At 43.8% G+C, this 19,657-nt stretch overlaps 1 protein-coding gene across 3 annotated transcripts in view; it reads left to right on the top strand.

Moving 5' to 3' along the window:
- Positions 1-19,657, top strand: part of LOC142576056 (leupaxin-like) — an 85,323-nt gene that overhangs the window by 39,230 nt on the left and 26,436 nt on the right. For 2 of the 3 annotated variants that reach the window (XM_075685976.1, XM_075685975.1), the window contains exons 2-3: positions 7,559-7,725; positions 9,067-9,304. In XM_075685976.1, the coding sequence (XP_075542091.1) occupies positions 7,559-7,725; positions 9,067-9,304 (405 nt within the window). Of the gene's footprint in view, positions 1-6,344; positions 6,486-7,558; positions 7,726-9,066; positions 9,305-19,657 lie in introns of those variants that run through there. The other variant, XM_075685977.1, reaches the window with a different exon arrangement.

The raw sequence follows: 19,657 nt of genomic DNA, 5'->3' as shown, positions 1-19,657 counted from the left end.
GCTCGCCTCATCTCGAACCGCTTTCTGCGTTCGGCTTCGGCTGCCGCCGTCTCTTTACGTTTGGTCGGACTGCTTTCACTTGCATCCTCACTACGCGTGTTCCCCTTTGCTCTCATGGGTGTGAACTTCGGCCTCTCAAACTTCGAGCCAAATTCACCCTTTTGACCGTCCTTAGCTCCGCGAGCTCGACGCGTCACAAACTCCTCGGCTAGCTCAGCGGCTCTAGCCACCGTACAAACGTCTGGCCTATCCAAGACCCAGTACCGCACGTTCTCCGGTAACCGACTATAAAACTGTTCTAGCCCGAAACACTGCAGAACTTTATCGTGGTCACCAAACGCTTTCTCTTCTTTGAGCCACTCCTGCATGTTCGACATAAGCCTATACGCAAACTCTGTATATGACTCACTTCTGCCTTTCTCATTTTCCCGAAACTTCCGACGGAACGCCTCCGCAGACAGCCGGTACTTTTTTAGAAGACTCGATTTCACTGTGTCGAAATCCTCTGCCTCCTCTCTATCCAAGCGAGCGACTACGTCGGCCGCCTCGCCGGGTAACAAAGTGAGCAAGTGCTGTGGCCACGTTTCCCGAGAGAACCCCTGCTTCTCGCACGTTCGCTCAAAGTTAACCAGGAACAAACCAATGTCCTCTCCAAGCTTAAACGGCCGCATCAGGTCAGTCATTTTGAACAATACGCGTTCTCCTGCACCGTGTGCCTGACTTCCATTACGAGCGCGTTCCATCTCTACCTCAAGACGCTTCATTTCCAAAGCGTGTTGACGGTCACGCTCTTCTTTTTCTTTCTGCTCTTTAAGTTCGCGCTCCTGTTTCTCTTTTTGCTCTTTAAGTTCGCGCTCCTGTTTCTCTTTTTGCTCTTTAAGTTCGCGCTCCTGTCTTTTTGACCTCTCCTCAATAGTCTCAAGGCATTCCGACAGCTCGTCATCCTCAGCCTCTAACTCAAGAATAGTCCTTAGCAGTTCAGGTTTTCTGAGTTTGTCTGAGACATCCAGACCCAACTCTCTTGCAAGCTCCAACAATTTCGGTTTGCGCAACGACTTCAAATCCATGGCTGCTCTGAATGCTGCTTTCTCTACTGCTTACTATTGTCTTGCCGCAAACTAACCCGGCAGCAACGACAACCACAATTACCAGCTCTGTTTCTGACACTAACAAAAAGCCTGGCAAAGCTCAGAAGAAGAAAGTCCCGCACTCACCAAACCTCGCAGGCAGGAATTCCGCGCAGTCGTTCCGCTGCAGGCAACCAGTCGTCACACAGGGCTCGTTGCACCGCTCCCGGATCGTCGTTGAGCTGCTCAGCATACAGTCAACTGCATCTCTTCGCTGCTGGCCTCCGTTGTCGCGATCTCACCGCTGGCAGACAGTTGTTTGAAGTCGTAGGCGATCTCACCGCTGCCAACCAGATGTTTGGATCGCACCGCTGGTACGATCTGTTGGGAACTCGGCGCTGACGCCCGTGGTTGTACCTGGGTCGCAAGCCCCAAGGGTAGCGTTGGCCTGGCGGCCTGGGGTACAACTGGAAGCATCCGAAGGTCCCGGCAAAGCATGAGTCGACTGGTAACAACGAAACAACTTGTTTATTTTAACATCGCAAAGAGTTGGCGGTCAGGTTTGACCGAAGAAGAGAGACGGGAGAGCACTTCACTCAACAGAAGAAATCGGAGCCCTCTCTTTTTGCGTCCGGGGGCAGCTGTTTTTATACTCTCGCAGTTGAGGGCAAGAAGGAACCCCTCAAAAGACGAGCACGTGAATGTACAATGGGCTAATGGTGACGCACACTGTCGTAGCGATGCCGTAGCACCATGACGAGCACGATCTCGTAGCACCCTGTCGAGCACGATCTCGTAGCACCCTGTTGTAGCGCTGCCGGTCGGGCACAATGACTGTAATGAGAGGATGGTCCCTGCTTTGGCATCGCCTGTTTCGGGCACAATGACTGGAATGAGAGGATGGTCCCTGCTTTGGCATCGCCTGTTTCGGGCACAATGACTGGAATGAGAGGATGGTCCCTGCTTTGGCATCGCCTGTTTCGGGCACAATGACTGGAATGCGAGGATGATCCCTATGCGGTCGCATCGCCGCAGTCGCGCCTGGAAACACCTGGCGATGAGCGTTGCGGCGACGACGATCGGGCCAAAAATGTCTGCCGCCCCGCCGCAGTCGCGCCGGCAAAACCACGTGTCGCAGGCGAATCGCAACACCGCCTACCTCACCTCAGTGTTGTCAGCGAAATATCAATGTATTTTAAAGCTAACAGGCATGGCAGGTATCTATGTTTACAGCTTTCGGCAATCGCTGACCGCTGTCATGTTACTGAAGCATGTTCGAAACCTCGCAAGTTTTTCTGAATGTATTGTTTGGGGGAGAGAGAGAGAGAAAGAAAGTTACCACACGCAGGCTCCCATAGGGAGCATTAGGTAGGAATGACCCCCCCCCCCCCCCTCCCGGGTTAGGAGCAACACACAACGCCATCTAGAGATACGTCGGGAAGGGAAATGTCAGCGAAAGAAAGAGAAGATTCGGCGGAGTCTTACGCGCAGAAGGTACCGTATATATACGTACAATAACACAAAGGCGCTCACCCATTTAAAGGGACACTAAAGTGAAAAATGATTTTTTCTGCATCATTAGATTACCGTTCTAGAACACCAAAAACATCACTCTTACAACAATAAGACGTTTGGTTAGCCAGAAAAAACGCAAGAACGAAATACGGCTGGCGACGCCTACTTGAGTTCCTGCACCTGGGGGCTGTGACGTCTTGGATTTTGATGGCATCTTCTAGCGCCTGCTAAATATATATAGCGGTACATATTGACTACATTGTGTTCTAAAGGAACCAAATATTAAACATGGCAAGTTTCGGGAACCTTTACTCAGCCAACGTGGCCCAAATGCGAAAACATGCTTTGGAATCCCTGACGTCACGCTGACGTACCGGCTCTGGGGTTTAGGCGCGAAATTCAAATACTGATACTTGGACCTTCATTTTGTCATCTAATAATCAAACTATTTTTTTAAATGACTGCCTGCAGGATTCTCAAACAATGCTACGTTAGTCTAAACTGATTTCTTGTTTCGCTTTAGTGTCCCTTTAAGCCAGCCGATCGCAGATGTTGGCTTGCATGCGGTGCTTTGAGCAGTAGTTCTTTGAGCACATTTGGGAATAGCGAAGGGCGAGGTTGCACCGTTCAAGCTTGTCATCTCAGCAATCTGTAATTGTATACTTGAAACGCAACGCCAAGATGACTGCCCCTGCGTACAATGCGCTGATAGGAAAACTGCCAGACTCGAGATGGACGAGCCCGTTTCAGAATGTTTTCCCCACGAAAGCTTTTCGTGATGGGTTTTACTCTGTATACGTATATAGCTTTCCATTCCCGTACGAATATATAGCTGCTTTGCGGCGAACCCCCCCAATACCATTAACCACGAACTATAGTGTCAGTGAATGTAGCACTTCCGATCAAGCTTTTTGTGGACTTCCTGTGCGCGCACGCAATTTTTTTAAAATTGTTATTATTATTTTATCATTCTCTCACCTTGTTTCTTTTCTGGTCGATGCAGTTGCGTCATCTCTTTTCCCAGCAGTATAGTGGGCAAGCTTTGCGGTGCTATTTTAGATCTGCGGTGCGTTTAGGGAGCGCAGTTCCGTTGTTTGACGCGGTGTTTCGTAAGCCGCACCCTGCAGCTGCTGTACTGGTGACGTTGGCTTTCGCACCGTCGCCTGTGCCTGGCCGCGCGGAAGGAACACTTGCACAAAAAAAAAAAAAAAAAAAAACAGGAATGGGAGGAAACAGTAGGCGCCGGATTTGACGGTCAGGATGCGCAATCGTCGTGCTGCGCTGAGACTTTGAGACATTTATTTTTCTCTCGCCGGATCCTCACTGCGCCTCAGTTTCCGACCGGCGACGGTGCGTTCGCGTTTTTCCGGCTGACGTGGTTCAGTGGCGCGCAGTTGGCGTAGTATACCCCGCCGGTCGCGCCTCGTCAGGGGTCCAGAAAGGAACGTCTGGTCGTCGGGAACTGTGTCACCATTATTCTGTTGCCTTGACTAGTGAAAACAGCGCTCGCATTTGTCGGCGACGCGTGTTGCCCGAGCTTTTCGGCACCGTGTTTCGGCGTCTTTCTTGGTGGGAGCTCCTGAATAGTAAGTTGGGGCCGCTTGCCCTTTGAGTTGTCCACGCGTTCAGCTGTCCTTTTGATGTCTCTTTTTCTGTAGCGTCCGCTTGAAACGCTATTCGGAGCAAGTTTAGGTTGCTTCTGGTGTGACATATCGTTCCAGGGACGTCTGTTTATAGCTTTTATTGTAGACGTGAGCGACCTACATGTGTTTCGTAAACGAGAACTTCGGATGTTTTGTGTAGGTGGCTTGTAGCTGTATAGCTATACTTGTCTGTATGTAGATATATGCATGTACTGTGGGCTATATACGTGTCTAGGTATGCTAACAGCGTGTGTACTAAGAGGGAGAGAGAAAGAAACTTTATTTCTGAATGACTCTTAGGCCGAGTCGGTGAGTCCATAGTTGCCTGAATCCGTTAGCGTGTTTCATGTGGGCTTATACAGTTTTTGCAATGGAGCGGCACAGCTTTTCCAGGTGGGGAGCAGGGAGGGTGGGATGATTGGTCGAGCTCGCTTAATTTATTTTACATACCGTAGGTGGGTAGAATACTTGGTAAGTTACCGTGATTTTCCTGTGCGTTTTGAACATATTGATTTCGATGTATTTTGACAAATGAAACTAATCAGCAGTGACGTAACCAGGGGGCGGCATATCGGGCACGTTCCCTCTTCCCTCCCCATCCCCAGTCAGGTGCGGCCCCCCAACCTGTTAAGGCTAAACCCCATGAGCGCGATTTTGTGCGCGTGCGACGAGCGATGGCTTCGAGCGACGGATCGGGCAGTCGCTTGAACAAATTGCTCGGTCTTGTCGCGTGGTCGCTCGGTTCTGCAAACCTAGAATTCGTCGCTCGTCGCCCGAAAGTGCCATGAGCGACTAGCCAATAGTAGGCAGCCGGAACGGGATGTACATTAGTGACATACTATCGGTTTGCGCACGTGCGCGCTTCTCAGTATACAAACGGAACGAGCGAACTACCGAATTTTGATATGTAAACGAAAAAAAAAAAAACATTACTGCAAGACCTTCAGAAATACTTTACGTTTCTTTGTACAGCCAAACAAATCAACTTAAATAATTATAGCTAGTGGCACGCCAGGTTTGGCGCTAACTCGATCCCCTAATACTGGCAACACTGGAGAGCCGTCGCGCGAAGCGGTCGTTCGCTTGGGGTTTGACTTTTAGCCTCTAGTTATTCGGGATTTTTCTTGGGCTTGTCACCCAAAAAACAGCACAGCCACCTAGCGGCCGCGGCCACTCAGACAGATCTCAAACGGGCGCTGGAAAATGGCTTTTCCTTTTTATTTTTGTTTAGTTTCCTCGTAACACAACGTCATCTCGTATATTCGCATTACAATCCGACGCTATCATGTCTGCAGGTTGTGTATTAAGTCTTATCTCACGAATTTTCTGACGCATTTTACTTTGAGAAATTCAATCATTTCAATAACGCACTTGCGCTAGGCGGAGGGCCTCCAAGAGGATGTATGCTGCACGTTCGCTCACGTGCGTGCGCGCGCGCGTGACCTATACGTTGCTTGTGGCGGTGCTGCTTGTGTAACGGCATCTTTGTCTAACGTCGGCAACAGCTTCGCTGTAGATCCACTTTCACAGGGTAGAATAAAGGCGGAAACTTTATTGATAGGTCCCTTTCTTTTGTCCCTGTAAGTGTCAGCGTTACACTGAGAAAAATAGGCCAACGCCCAGTACGACCAGTACAGCATTACACTTTAAGCGCGACGCAAGTTGCTGCAGTGTCGCAGCATTGAACGATACCGCCTTCGATGAATCGTGCCAAATGCACGCGATGTTTTGGGTGTATTCATCATCGGTGAAACCAGTGGCGTAGCTAGGTCGTCTGGCACCCGAGGCCCATAGGTCTTCTGTCCCCCCCCCCGATTGTAGTCGAGGAAGGCGAGGATATCGACAATTTCCGGGTGCCTTCAGACGTATATGCATCATTTGGTTTCCGATCTGCGGGCGCAAACTCTGCCCAGAAGGTTCATAGACTACACATTTGACGCATTTTATTCGTTGTTCACCATGTTACGACCTTCTATTTTCATCAATCCATGTGCCTGCACGGCCGCTCAATGCAGTCTCTCTGAAATGACTTTAAGATTGGCGCGATGCGTGCCCGATCGCAACGGATCCTCACAGATGGCGCCAGCCGTCTCGTCGGCTGGATTTAGCGCTTCTCTGTTTTTGGAGAGGTCCTGTGCTTGGGTGGTTCCCCCTCTTGGGTTTTGCGTGTTGTATAACTTTTGAAGGGGTGCAGAAACTTCGACTTTGGCACAGGCGAACGATCGGTTGCGCCGGTATTCTCGCGGGACAGGAGTTTGGGGTAAGTTTCGCTCGCTTCTGGCTACTTTCACCGTAGTCGCGCACTTTCGGCGCTGGTAATAAGAGCGGGCGCTAGATTGGAAACCGATGCTACCTGGGTGCCCGCGCCTCCAGTACTATGTTTTTTCTTTCTTGGCGAGAAAACTTATTTTTGCTGAGGCCGACACTCGATACGTTTCCGCTGGACCGACTTTTAAGCCGTTTGTTTACGGCGTCATGCGCTGTATCCGCACAGAAGGCGCCGGAATTGGGCCATATCGGGCTGAACGATGTTATGACAGCTGTGCGCATCTTAGATAAATTCTTGATTAATGGGGCTGCAGCGACATTTTGTAACTTCATGAGCGTCTTTTGGATATGTGGCTGCCCCGAACAAAAAAGAAACAGGCTCAGAACCAGCAGCACGCGTTTGTTACGCGATTTACTAGTCCACGCCGACACGCCTTTATTCGGTTATATCTTGCACCAGGGTGACATACGGTGCGGGGGCGGCTTAAAGTTTAGTCTGCCCGGTTTCTCGAGGGAAAAAGTTTATAGCGTGCTGAACGCCCTGTTTATGTGTGTGTTTATATATACACGGCTGGTGTGAAATGTTTAGTTTCGGTTACGAAATCGGCTTCGCGCCTCGTGGGTCGGCCTTGTATTGTGAAAAGGCGTATTCCGTCGACGGCCGTCTTCAAATGGAAAGGAACACCGCCTTCTCGTGGAAAGAATGAGTCTGTCTGTTCTGCACATGTTTATGTTCGCCGCGTTTTTCGTCCGTGAGTCACCGCACAGAGCTTCCTTTCTTCACCCCTCCTCCTCTTTTTCACTCTTTCCCGAATAAATATGTGACAAAAACTTAAGAAGCGGTGTCAAGAGTTGTACGCGCTGACAAACTGAACAAGTTCGCGAGCGCATTTATTAATGCGTCAGACACGGGTCATACACATGCATGAGCGTCTCTAGGCGCGCGATTGTAAGGAAATGTCTTTTGCAGATATTATAAAATGTGCTACGCGGTGAAGTGAGTGGTGTATCTGAAGAACTCTTTTCATCTTTTTTTTCCTTTTTTTTTCCTTTTTTCTGATACAGACGCCCTGCTTGCCGATCTGCAGCAGACGACGGCGAGTCTGAGCAACGGCTCGTCGCCTCTGTATTCGAGCATAAACAGGCCAGGAGTTCTCGGGAAAGACCACAACATGAGCCACACCGTTACCACAGAGCGTTACGACTACAAGCCCTCATCTGAAAAAACGTCGGTGAGTTCTTGTGCCTTTAGTTTGCAGAATAGAGCTACCATCAATACTCCGAGCACCTGTGTCGTTCGTTGTGTCAGTGATGTACCTCGTACGTGTGTGTGCAACAGATGTATGAGGGAGAAAGAGAGTAAACACAGCTGTGTTTGTTTTGTATAAGTTGTTTGTTTTGCCTAAGTTCTTGAATGGTAAAGAAGTATAACAACGAATGACATTGTTTGACAATCATGAAGGATATACCCTGAAAAAATTGTACATGCCTAGCCATTACTCATGACATGTTTTGGTAATACAGTACGGGATTTGTTGATTTTGTGGTTGTCCATTAGTTTGCTAGCTTGCAGCATTGACTTCCAGTTTAGGTTACCACATTGCTATTAAAATAAAACACTGTTTTTTGAGCGGTAGCTAATTGTGAATAACGGAAGAGCTCATACTGCAAATTAAAGGAACCATTGACATTGCAATTGCTTGGATGAGGCAGTGTGGTGTTGGGAGCAACCCCTCCTTTTCATTTTTTACCCCTCATACCACTTATGATGCCGGAACGAGGTTGCGGGATCGAATCCCGGCCACGGCAGCCGCATTTCGATGGGGGTGAAATGCGAAAACACTTGTGGTACTTAGATTTAGGTGCACGTTAAAGAAGCCTGGGTGATCCAAATTTCCGGAGTCCCCCACTACGGCATGTAATCAGAAAGTGGTTTTGGCACATTAAGCCCCATAATTTTTTTTATGATGCAACTAAATAAAGACAGCGCACGTGCTTTTTTTCTAGAGGTTAAAAGGACACTATATACAAATGCTAAATTAAACTGTGTTGTGAATTACATTTTTGTGATTGAAAGCAGGCGACATTTGTGGTGGGAGGAAGTTTGGCTAGCCAGAAGAGATACAGAAATTAAAGAATAGTGACGATGCTGCCCTAAGGTCCTCTGACCAGCTCGCTATGATGTCATATATGTTTACAGCGTTTACTCAAGTTTTGTTTAGTGTCCATCAGTAAAAAAGGACTACACAGGGGCACCAGCAACTACACTTGGCAAGCAGCATCAGCTTTTCCTGCTCAAAATGACCCAAATATAAGGAAATATTTTCGAGATCCGTGGCTAACAGATGCACATGAAAAAAAAAAGAAATATTTTATTCTACTTTCTTTCGCACCTCAGATCAAGCTTTTTTTCAGCAAATGAATGATTGTGGAGTTTTGAAAGAACACCAGTCTTAATTAATTTATTATTGCCATTTTGTGTCTCTTTAATTTAGCCGTCATGTTTCCATTCATTTTGAGCATGCAGGCAACCATAGCCAGTGCCTCAAACATTGTCACATTTGCACTTCCAGCCCATCTACCAGAACCAGTACATTGTACGCGAAGTCACAACTACAACTACGAATCGAACCGCGTCGCCGTCGTCGCCACGCAGCCGGGGCCTGTTGGATGGGGCAGCCAGTCCGCCGACTCCAAGGCGCTCGCCCATCTCCAACAATCTGTCGGAGCTGGACAACCTCTTGGAAGACCTCAACACAGCCAAGTTCCCACATGCAGTCACACCTTCGCCTCCAATGTCAAGAAGTAGAGGTAAGCGTCCGAACAAATGCAGCTTTATTTGCAACATCGCGCCTCAATGAGACACTGCGTTTTCAACCTACCATGATTAAAATTCAAATAATTAATTATCTGAGTAAGTTCAAATAAATAACCAAATGTTTGCTGGGCTACAATGTTTTCAATATATTTTTAATGCATGTATATCTGAACTTTTGGTTTAGTCAAACTGTCGGCTTACCTGGGCAAAGCATTACCAGCACAGTTCAACCTCGATATGGCGAACATGGTCACAACAAGTTATTGAATATAAAATGAAGTAACTTAAGTCTTCATCTCGCCAATATTAGTGTGTAATGAATCCATATATGGTTATAACACGTATAGGATGAAAGTAACAAAGGTATTTTTGTGCCAGATGAAACTTAGTTATAGCGTTCTTTGACTATCACATTTCTCCTGCAACTGAAATACGATGTTTGTGCACTGCATGCGATCAAAATATGGCTTGCCTAGAAAATTTAAGCTTCAATCTCTTCTGATGAGAAAGCAGTCAATGCTTGACAACTAATATCAGAGCATGTGACTACTGCTGTACGACAATTCTTAATTACACATTGTTACACTTTTTCCGCACCTCGGAATTTTGAAAATCACCACGCTTTGTTAAAGAATTTAGTCAGACAGTATGTTGAAGTGCAGCATGTTCTTGAGTAGTGTGGTCTTTGCAGACATTAGGCAGTTCAAGGTGATAGTGGCTCAATGCATAATTTGGGGTCCTGCTGTTTATCTTCCATGCCAGCGTTGCAGTGATTTCAGAGAGCGGTGCTTGATGCTGACCATATGTGCCACGGAGCTTTGCTCCAAGCTTCCTGTCTGGATTTTTTAAAATCACTTTTTACCAAGGGATTAACAGTTTCAATTCAAACCATAGCCACCAAAAAGATTACATCACGTGTGTTTACGGATCTGCATGAACTGAACTGAAAAAAATCAACTTCGCTGGATAACTTTGCTCAGAAAACAAAAGAGAGGTGGAAATATATGCTGCCGGTTTTGATATTCTAAAGTGTTGCAACATCTAAAGCAGTATAGGTTTGGCACAGAATCAATGCTCCATTTCTTATGTGAGGAAATCATGAAAAATACCTGTGCTTTTGTCACTATTTAGTACAAATTGGCTGCACACAGTCCAGAAATCATGTGAAGTTACTTGTTTCCTTCCACTAGTCATGGCCACATGTGGCAGATTTAATGCCTGCCTAAGCTTTCTATTTGACTGTATGTAACAGATAAAGTGTTTTTTTTTTTTTTTTGCTGTAGTCTGTGTTGCTACTTGGAAACTTTCGTGACCACATTTAAAGACCACTGGATCAGTTGCATGGCCAGTGGTCTTTAAGTTTCCATAAGCCGATCCGACTTGACCAAATTTAATCCCGGGGAAGCGCTCAGTTAGGCTTCAGCTTGGAGTAGCAGCTCCATCGTGCATCATCAACTCGCACTGACTGAAGCACTCATGTTTGTGCACTCAAGTTAACATATGCCATGAAAGTTAAGAAGTTCGGCAAAAGTGCAAAATGCAAGACAGTGCACTAAACTAATCCTTTGGCTTCCGGGTGTCTTTCTGAAATGCAACAAGTTCAATTTCTGTCTAAGTAACTCGCCAGCAAGCTTTTCGAATGATATTTACTGGTGGCATGTTGCTGAACATTTTACAAATTTTTAAATCTGGAAAGAAAAAGTCAAACTTATGTTAATGAGTAACTTTAATTAGGATAATAATATTTTCTCAGACAACATGTCCTCTTTGTCACTGTCATTGTCCCTTTAAGACACCTTGTAATCAGCATCAAAGGCCCTTGGATCATGGTTCATGAAAAGTTATTGAACTCTTGCATTGATGAAAGAATGCGCATGCTTGTCGTACCAGTCTGCATGGTGGTAAAATCTTCAAGCGATGCCAATAGACAGTATGCTTAGTCGTTCCATCTGTCATATAAAAACTAAACCTACCATAAAACTTCAGTTAAACCTTATTCTGAATGGATGGTGCAACCAGTCTACAGATTTGCACGTTCACGAAATATTTCGGTCATGGCCAGGGGATGCATCGACAGCTAGGCAAGCATACGGCACCTAAGCGTTTAATCGTATGTTTCAATGGTATGTAGAAATGAAGCACAACGCTTCTGAAACTGCGAATTCATTCTTCTCATTTGACAGTTTTCCAAGGTAATCTGCATTCAGAAAAACTGTAATTTTTGCAAAATTCAGTTAAATTTAGGCCGATTTTAGGCCAGAGTTCTGGCAGGAATGCTGCTGTGGGCTTCAATCTTCTATTTTAGCTTGTTTCATTATAATCATTATAAAGCGAAAGTTTTAGGCACACTTTAAGACTGAAAAAATAACGGTAGTGTCATTTGAAAGATTGTTTTCTTTGAGACAATAAAATACAGAGAAATAACTTTACACTGTAGGCCCTGCTGAGACAACGTAAAGCATCCTATAATTTTTAAATGATAGTTTGCCCAAGCAAACATAGCATTATATTTAACAGTTGTATTGGCCTGGTCATAACTTCCTTAAGTTTGGCCAAAGGTAATGAAATGAGGCCCATGGGCTTACATTATGACTGTAAATTTGCCTTTTAAATTTCATCAAAATCTGGCACTTTAATATCTTTCTTTTTTTTTTTCACCATGTCCCCTCATAACAGCAGCACTAGGGTTCTATTACAGGATCTGGTTATATATACAGGGTCCATTATGAAGGTAACGCGCTTGATTTTATTATGACCCGACTATCCATGGTAGCGTGGTAAAACTGGTCGAGAAATGTGGCAAGGGTTCTGCCCTGCCAACGCAGCTGGTTGGCAGTTTACTCCAAGCAGTGTGAGCGGATAACACGGCAGTGTGAGCGCAAGGTCCATATGAAGCTGGTGTCGAAAATGTTGACCGAAGATCAGAAAGAGCGAGTTTTTCACTGTCAAGAATTGTCCGATTTGATTCAATATGAGCCGGACCTTTCTGTCATAGCCGAAGACGAATCCTGGATGTTCGAGTACGACCCAGAATCGAAAGGGCAGAGCACCGAGTCGCACACAAAATCATTCCCCCATCCCAAGAAAGCGCGAATAAGCAAGTCTCGCATCAAAACAATGCTCATTGTTTTCTTTGACACCCGAAGAATCGTCCATTTTGAGTTTTTACCGCAAGTAGAAACTGTCAACTGAGCCTTTTACCTGGAGGTGCTCAAAAGATTGAAACGCCGGGTCGCGCGCGTGAGGGCTGACATCAAAGACACGGCCAAGCTCCATCATGACAATGCCCCCAGCCGCAGGTCCTTCATCGTTACCAACTTCCTGGCCCAGAGCAACACCCCGGTAGTCCCCCATCCGTCTTACAGTCCCGACTTGGCTCCGTGCGACTTTTTTGTTTCCCCAGCTGAAGAGAACGCTGAAAGGAAAGCATTGGGAGACTGGAAAACATCCAAAAGCATTTTACAGCGTTCCTGAGAAACATTCCCGTCGAGGACTTTCAGGGTGCCTTCCAGGTGTGGCAGACACGTCTCCACAAGTGTACTGATGCAGGGGGAGAGTATTTTGAAGAATTTTAACCATTTGTACAGGTGCGGTCAATAAATCTATTTTTCCCAGAAAATGCGCATTACTTTCATAATGGACCCTGTATATACATTTTTCAATTTGCTTCAATCCCTGCATATATGTGATATAGTTAATGTACCTTTATAGTTTGCTGTAGTAAATAAGTAGTGTTATTTACAAGACCGATGACCATTTCCTTTTGTTCAATTCGACATTAGGTTCTGACTTTGGTTTCCAACTCTTAGGTGCAATTGTACGATGACTGAGATTACTGTTTTTTGTAATGTTGCTTGATGATGACTGCCAAGTCAGGAAATGAGACGAATTGGTTTCTTAAAACCGTTTTTGGGAGAGCTGTGGTTGGTGGCAGCAAGAGGATGTGTAATCTTGCATTTTGCACACAAGTGAAGAACAAATTATGCAGGTTATAGCACGCTGAAATTGACTGAACGTGAGGCTTTAGGGTGCAATAACAACTTTCCCATTAGAAGTCACAATATTAAAATAGTAACTTGTTCTATTAATCTCTAATTAGCCAGGTAAGTAGTAGGCAAAATTATATAGAAACAATTCCATATGCATAAATATCCAGTAGGGGCTTTTGTGCCCTTATGTGTTTAATAGTATTTGCATTCACTCTTGAACATCTCTTGCTTCTATCCCATCGACATCCTGTTGATACCTTTCTCAACCTGGCTTGAGCCAGAATCGCTTACATTGAAGCATAAGATTTCTATCAGTGAGAAGAATGCGAAAAACAGGAGGGCTCTGTTTTCTTTTCTTTTTTTTCCAATGCTAACCATATGAAGCCAGTAGACAATGAAAACAATGGAAATGTGGGATGAAATTAGCTGTACTTTTAATTTAAGTGTAGAAATAGTAAGGAAAAGGAGAGTAGAAGTGGAAAAAAAAACCTTGCCTCCGGTGGGAGCATTGCCTGTGATGCTGTAGCATTTGAGCCAACTAAGGGGATGACTGTCTGTCCTCCCATTCACTTTTCTTGGGTATCGTACACATTCCCATGTTCCAAGAAATAGGCTAATTCAAGAAAGTGGCTAAGAGATAGCCATGTGCTCTAAAATCTCTAGAGTGTAATTCATTCAAAAAGATTTGCTTATTATATCCCTTCAAGATATCTTTTTGTGACATGGCATACTCGCCACATGACAGTTGGTTTCATATGCTACAATTTGAATGGTGCTTATTGCTCGCAGTTCACTTTGTAAGGTTCAGAAATTTTTAATTATTATTATTATTATTATTTCATTGGTATCAGTGCTCTGCTTTCGTGGAACATTTAAGCTAACTTGTGGCCCCTTAATAACATATCTTAGAGTATTAATTTCTCAGGTGTTAAATACGCAACAGAAGTAAAACACCTGTTTGCATAACAAAAAAATAATAAAACAAAAATAGGGCACAGAAATTGGTGGGTTATCAAGGAGCACAAAAAATTAGCCTATTTTATGTAACGACAGTGAACCCTTTAGATTAGATAATGTATTGTGATGAAATATTTTCGGTATCCTTTTTCAGTGATAAGCAGTTGGCGTCAGGCAGTACGGCACAAATTGATAATGGCAATTATGTCTTAAGGAACTTGTTTGTTTACTATTAGTGTTAGAGAGTTTTCTGATATTTTTTACAATACTAACAGAGATTTTCTTAGAGCAGTTTTGTTTCGCGCACAGTGCTGCCACCGTAATTGATGCCAAAGAACAAGTTAACCAGCTTAAATAAAGCAAGCCAAGCTGAGTGCCATTGGCATACCTGTAAAACTTGGCAAGAAATTCAGTCTCGTCATGCCTTGATGCAGCGCACTTCCACGAGGTGCAATTTTAAAGACTGTACAGAATTTTTCAAAAATCGCCTGTGGCTGATAACAATGCATTGAAGCACAAAAACAAATTGGATGTCCATGCATATTGTAGAGCACTTTGGGAATGAATATCTCAGAACTGCTGGCATCTTGAAAATTCATACCAAGTCGACACACTTGTAGACTCACTGGCTACAAACCTGGAGTAGCATGTCACGCGAACATCCAGGCTAAAATCTCCAGCTCATCATTAAAGCTTGTTTCTCTCTCACTGGCTACAATTTCGAATTGTAATTTGTACCATAAGGTAATTAAATTAAGAACTGAATTAGCTTTTGTTAATTGGTTGATCATACATATCAATTTCTCGCGAAAGTAATGTCCACCTCTTCAAGTAATCCTGCTCAAGGATTAGAATTATGCTATCTGCCACAGGCAATTTTTTTTTTAAATTCTATATAGTAAGAAAATAAACACCCAGTATAGTGGCACACTGTGTGGCAAAGCAAAAGAAGAGAATAAAGGGTAGTGGAAGTAGTAGGCTGTTGTCGACTTCCTGAGGGTACCATAAGCAAGAATAAAGAAGCACGAAGTGAACCTTAGAACGACAGATCTAGTCGGCATTCGTGTTGTCTGCTTCTCTACTCTTGTGTCCTGTCTGCACGCCTCACTTCTATTTTGCATAACGAAGTGATCATTGGCGTATGGAAAAAGGCACATATACACACTAAATATGCTACTTCCAAATGTTTATTCATGTGACCCTTTGACTACTTTAACCTCCTCAGACACGCCAAAACTGTAGTAGAACAATACCTTTCCTTCAAAGTCAGTTCATATTGACAGCCAGTCTTCTACAAACCTGGAAGAACTGCTTCCTTGATAAGTTAGTACAGGTTATGTGTTCAGAGCAGCACTCCCATGTACGTGGACCAAGAGACTATTTGTCCCATTTGTTCAGATAAAAATTGTCTTTTCTTTGCGTAAACACATAGGCAGAGGCTTAACATCACATGGTGGTTTGTTGCCTTCACTTTTCTTCCTGGGTTTCTGCATCATCTGGTGGCACTTGAAACGTGCTACACATTAATTTTTTGCCATCTGTGAGGTTGCAGTTGTTTCTCTCACACAAAGTATCGGTTTTCTCAAATACCGGTGACAGCAAGATGAATATATATATATATATATATATATATATATATATATATATATATATATATATATATATATATATATATATGATGTGTGTGTGTGTGTGTTTTCATTGCATTCAAAATGGCAAGAAACCAGTAGTGTAAATGTTCACCACAACACTACTGTCCACAACACAACAGTGCTGTGTGCATTCCCTTCCGTCCCTGCCTCACGTTGCACTGTTGTGAATTGAAGAGGATCAACAAGCTGAAATTCTGACGTCATCTACTTTATGCCCCACAGACATCAGGGTAATCAGAGTATATCATTGCACAGAACTAGAAGACAACATTAGATGTTACAAATTGTCATCAACATCGCACATGCTGGCGGAACCCCAAGGAAAGCAAGTTCAGTGCGATAGAAGGCACACTCATACACATGTTCTTTGCGGAGTACCACCACGCCAGAACTGTCGCGCATGACTTTATTGAGCCAAAGAACCATGCCCAAACTGCCAGCCCTGTGAGCTATCTTCCTTTCTGCTACTTCTTCACCATATAAATGTCAGGCGGGGGTCAAGCGTAAAAACGCCTGTGTATCATGCATTGGGTGCACGCTAAAGGACCCCAGGTGGCCAAAATTAATCCACAGTTCCCCACCACCGAGTGCCTCATAATCATAACTTTGTTTTGGCACATAAAACCCCAGAATTACTTTTTTTAACTATACAAATAAGCCACTTTCATCTGTATGAACTTTTGGCTGATTTTATAAAATTATTATTTTGATGATTGCTGGCTTATGGCATAGTACAAAAAAAAAAAAACAACTTATGAATGTAACCTTGCATTGTGCAGGAGGTCCAGTAGGGCTCTGTAATGAGTCATCTTGACTATACTTGCTGAAATCAACATGCTAGTCACAACTTTGGTTGATTTGTTCAGTATCTATCACGATACCTCTTTCCATTTCATTTGTAATACATGTAGTCAGGTGGGCATATACAGAAAAATCCCCATAACTCATATAGGAGTTGTGGCAGGGGATCGTGTTTTAAACATCAGGAAAAAAATATGGAATGAGTTAATTCACAGTAATAACTAAAATAATTTAAAAAGAGCACACAATAACATTATGGCATATTAGCAGATACATTAGGTGAATATGTATATACAGCATAGAAGTGTTTTGCAAATAATCAGCGTACAAATAAATGTGAAGGTACAACAGTGGAAAACAATCTTAAGTATCTATACAGGCATGCAAGGGGCTATTGTGGCTGCAGCATATGCTGATACAGTGCAGATGTGAAATGAGTGTAAGTAGATATGTTCTTGACGTTTTGAGGAAGGGAATTCCATAGTTTAGTAGCTTGTACATAGTTGGTTAGGTGCTGATCTGATTGTGCGGGAAACATTCGAGTATTCAAACCCAATGCCTAGAAAATATGTAAAAAAGGTACGTGTAACGATAAACTTAACAAGTCAGCATAACTTCAAAACCATTGGTAATTTGGAACATGTCTGTGCCATCCGGGAGCGTCTTTTCCAAGTCCCACCAACAATTAAACGCTACGCCTCATAGAAGACAAAGATGCTGAGTAACAACAATCATGTGCGTAAGGTGCTCATACGTTACAAAATGACAGACTGGTGGGCTAGTTAGTATGGCATTATTTACACAGTAGTGAAAAAAGTACACAGACGGTGAAAGAAGCAGATGGGACATAGCGCTGTGTCCAGTCTGTTTCTTTCGCCGTCCGTGTGCTTTTTGCTCTACTGTGTAGTGTGTTGCAACACCACCCTACCCCTGAGCGTGCAAATCAAGCGAGCTTTCAGTGTCGCTGCTGAAGTCTTCGCTACAAAAATGAGGCTAGATGACCGACAAAAGTTTTGAAAATCAATCGTCAGAGTAGATAACCAATGTGTGATGGACTGCAGAGGACACACTGAAGGTGTCAGGCCAGCTCGTTCTTTCTACTGTATCTGTGGAACGTTAATCAAAGTGGAAAGAAAGTAACGTAGAAATAATCAATTACTTTTGAGTAATTCCTCAGTTACTTTTGCAGGCAATAATTACTAGGTGTAATCAATTACATTTTGGGATGAAGTAATTGTAATTGGTTACTTTTTTCTGTAAAATGTACAAGTTGGGCTAAGACAGATGCTGCTGCCAGTTTCTTGATCAATATAACAAAAGTATCGGCCTGTACATATAGGTATGGGTGCCGGTCGGGACCTTTGGTCAGATTCGCCAGAGTTAAATCAACAAGGTATAGTCTATGAACATCTCATTTTATACCTATGTAGTTGTGCGTAATTTTTCCAGACCTGTCCATGAGTGTACTAAGGAGAGGTCAAAGTATTGTGACTTTATTTATGACACCTTCACACACGACAGCTCCTCAGCTTCCCAATCTTACGGGTCATCTGCTGCGACTAATGTGGCCGTGCTATTTGTTCCACTTGTCCCTAGCAGTGTCATTCCACATCTCTCTAAAGTGCGTATCGCGGATGGGTAGCTAAAAATAATTTTGGCACCAGCACATGTTGTCTTTCTTTTCGTGCAAAGGTGCACTGTTTATAACGTCTAGCATCTGCTGAGTTGAAACGCTGAGTGCCTTGGCACCAACTGCACGGTCAGGGACACATGACCAAGTGTTGGGCAAGAGTTGACATCGTCCTCTCTGCAACGGCTCATACATCGTGGAACTTCTGCAAACGTCTGTGCAGTTCTTGATTTAAAAAAAATTGGTGAGGATCGAAGTTGATAACAATAACATGGGGATTTCCTGTTGGTGAGGTCGCAAGCTAAAGTGGTACTGACACATATTTTCAAAGTTATAGAAGTTGTATCCAATGCTTCTTGCGTCTAACAGGTTGGCACTTGGCAAATATGAATGTTGGAAAACTCTCATGAGGCACTTTAATTTGGTTGTAAAATTGTTCTCGAAATGCCAGACCTGGCATCACTGACATTTTTGTATAATGATATTGCTCATAAATGTAAACGAGATGCGTTTCGTCTGGTTTCACATGCGATGGCCAGCCACCATGACTGCATCAATGAAACTTTCATTGCCATGTATCGCCGGTGTATACGTATATCAGCCAGTGTATCATGACATCATGACATATCCACTTCCTTGGTACTGTAACTGAAGCTGGTTTGCAGAAACAGACCAATATTATATAGGTAAATTATTTAGAGTGTTCTGATGCTTTCCAGTATTTATTTTAGAGTTTAGAGGGTTTGTGTTCTCATTATAAACAACAAAAGAAGTGACAGGTCAAAAGTGTCATGTCAGTGCTCTTTTAGGCAATGCGAAGCTTTACAGAGCACCGTAGCACTTTGCAAAGATAGCTAATGCAAGAATTTAACATTGCTTGAGGCACCGCGAAACCCATTCGTTATGAAGTCTTTCTAGCAGTTCCACCAAGCTAATATATAGGCCATTGGTGTTAACACAATGTTCCTGCATCTCAAGGAAATTCCTTCGCAGTAATTAATTTGACAAAGTGATTGTGTTAGCTGTTTGGACCAGTTTTATACAAAAGTGGTTCGTATTGTGTACACTGTACACATATTATTTGCATCTCCTAGGGCCTGCAAATTTAGCCTTAAATAATCACATGTGGAAGTCGCCTGGTGATGTTTGAAACAGGGTCCAAAATCACATAATGGCTTACTACACAAACAAATGTAAGCTTCTGGTACAACCAGCATAAATAAGTATGTAAATAGATATATGCAACATCCAATTGCATTTGCAGTGACTACATCAGTGGCAACATCAGTGGCACTATTTTAGAGGGCAACCACCTGC

This window comes from Dermacentor variabilis, chromosome 3, assembly GCF_050947875.1.
Source record: "Dermacentor variabilis isolate Ectoservices chromosome 3, ASM5094787v1, whole genome shotgun sequence".
Taxonomy (NCBI): Eukaryota; Metazoa; Arthropoda; class Arachnida; order Ixodida; family Ixodidae; genus Dermacentor; species Dermacentor variabilis.
Note: the sequence above shows the minus strand (reverse complement) of the source record. Positions and strands in the feature narration are given on the sequence as shown.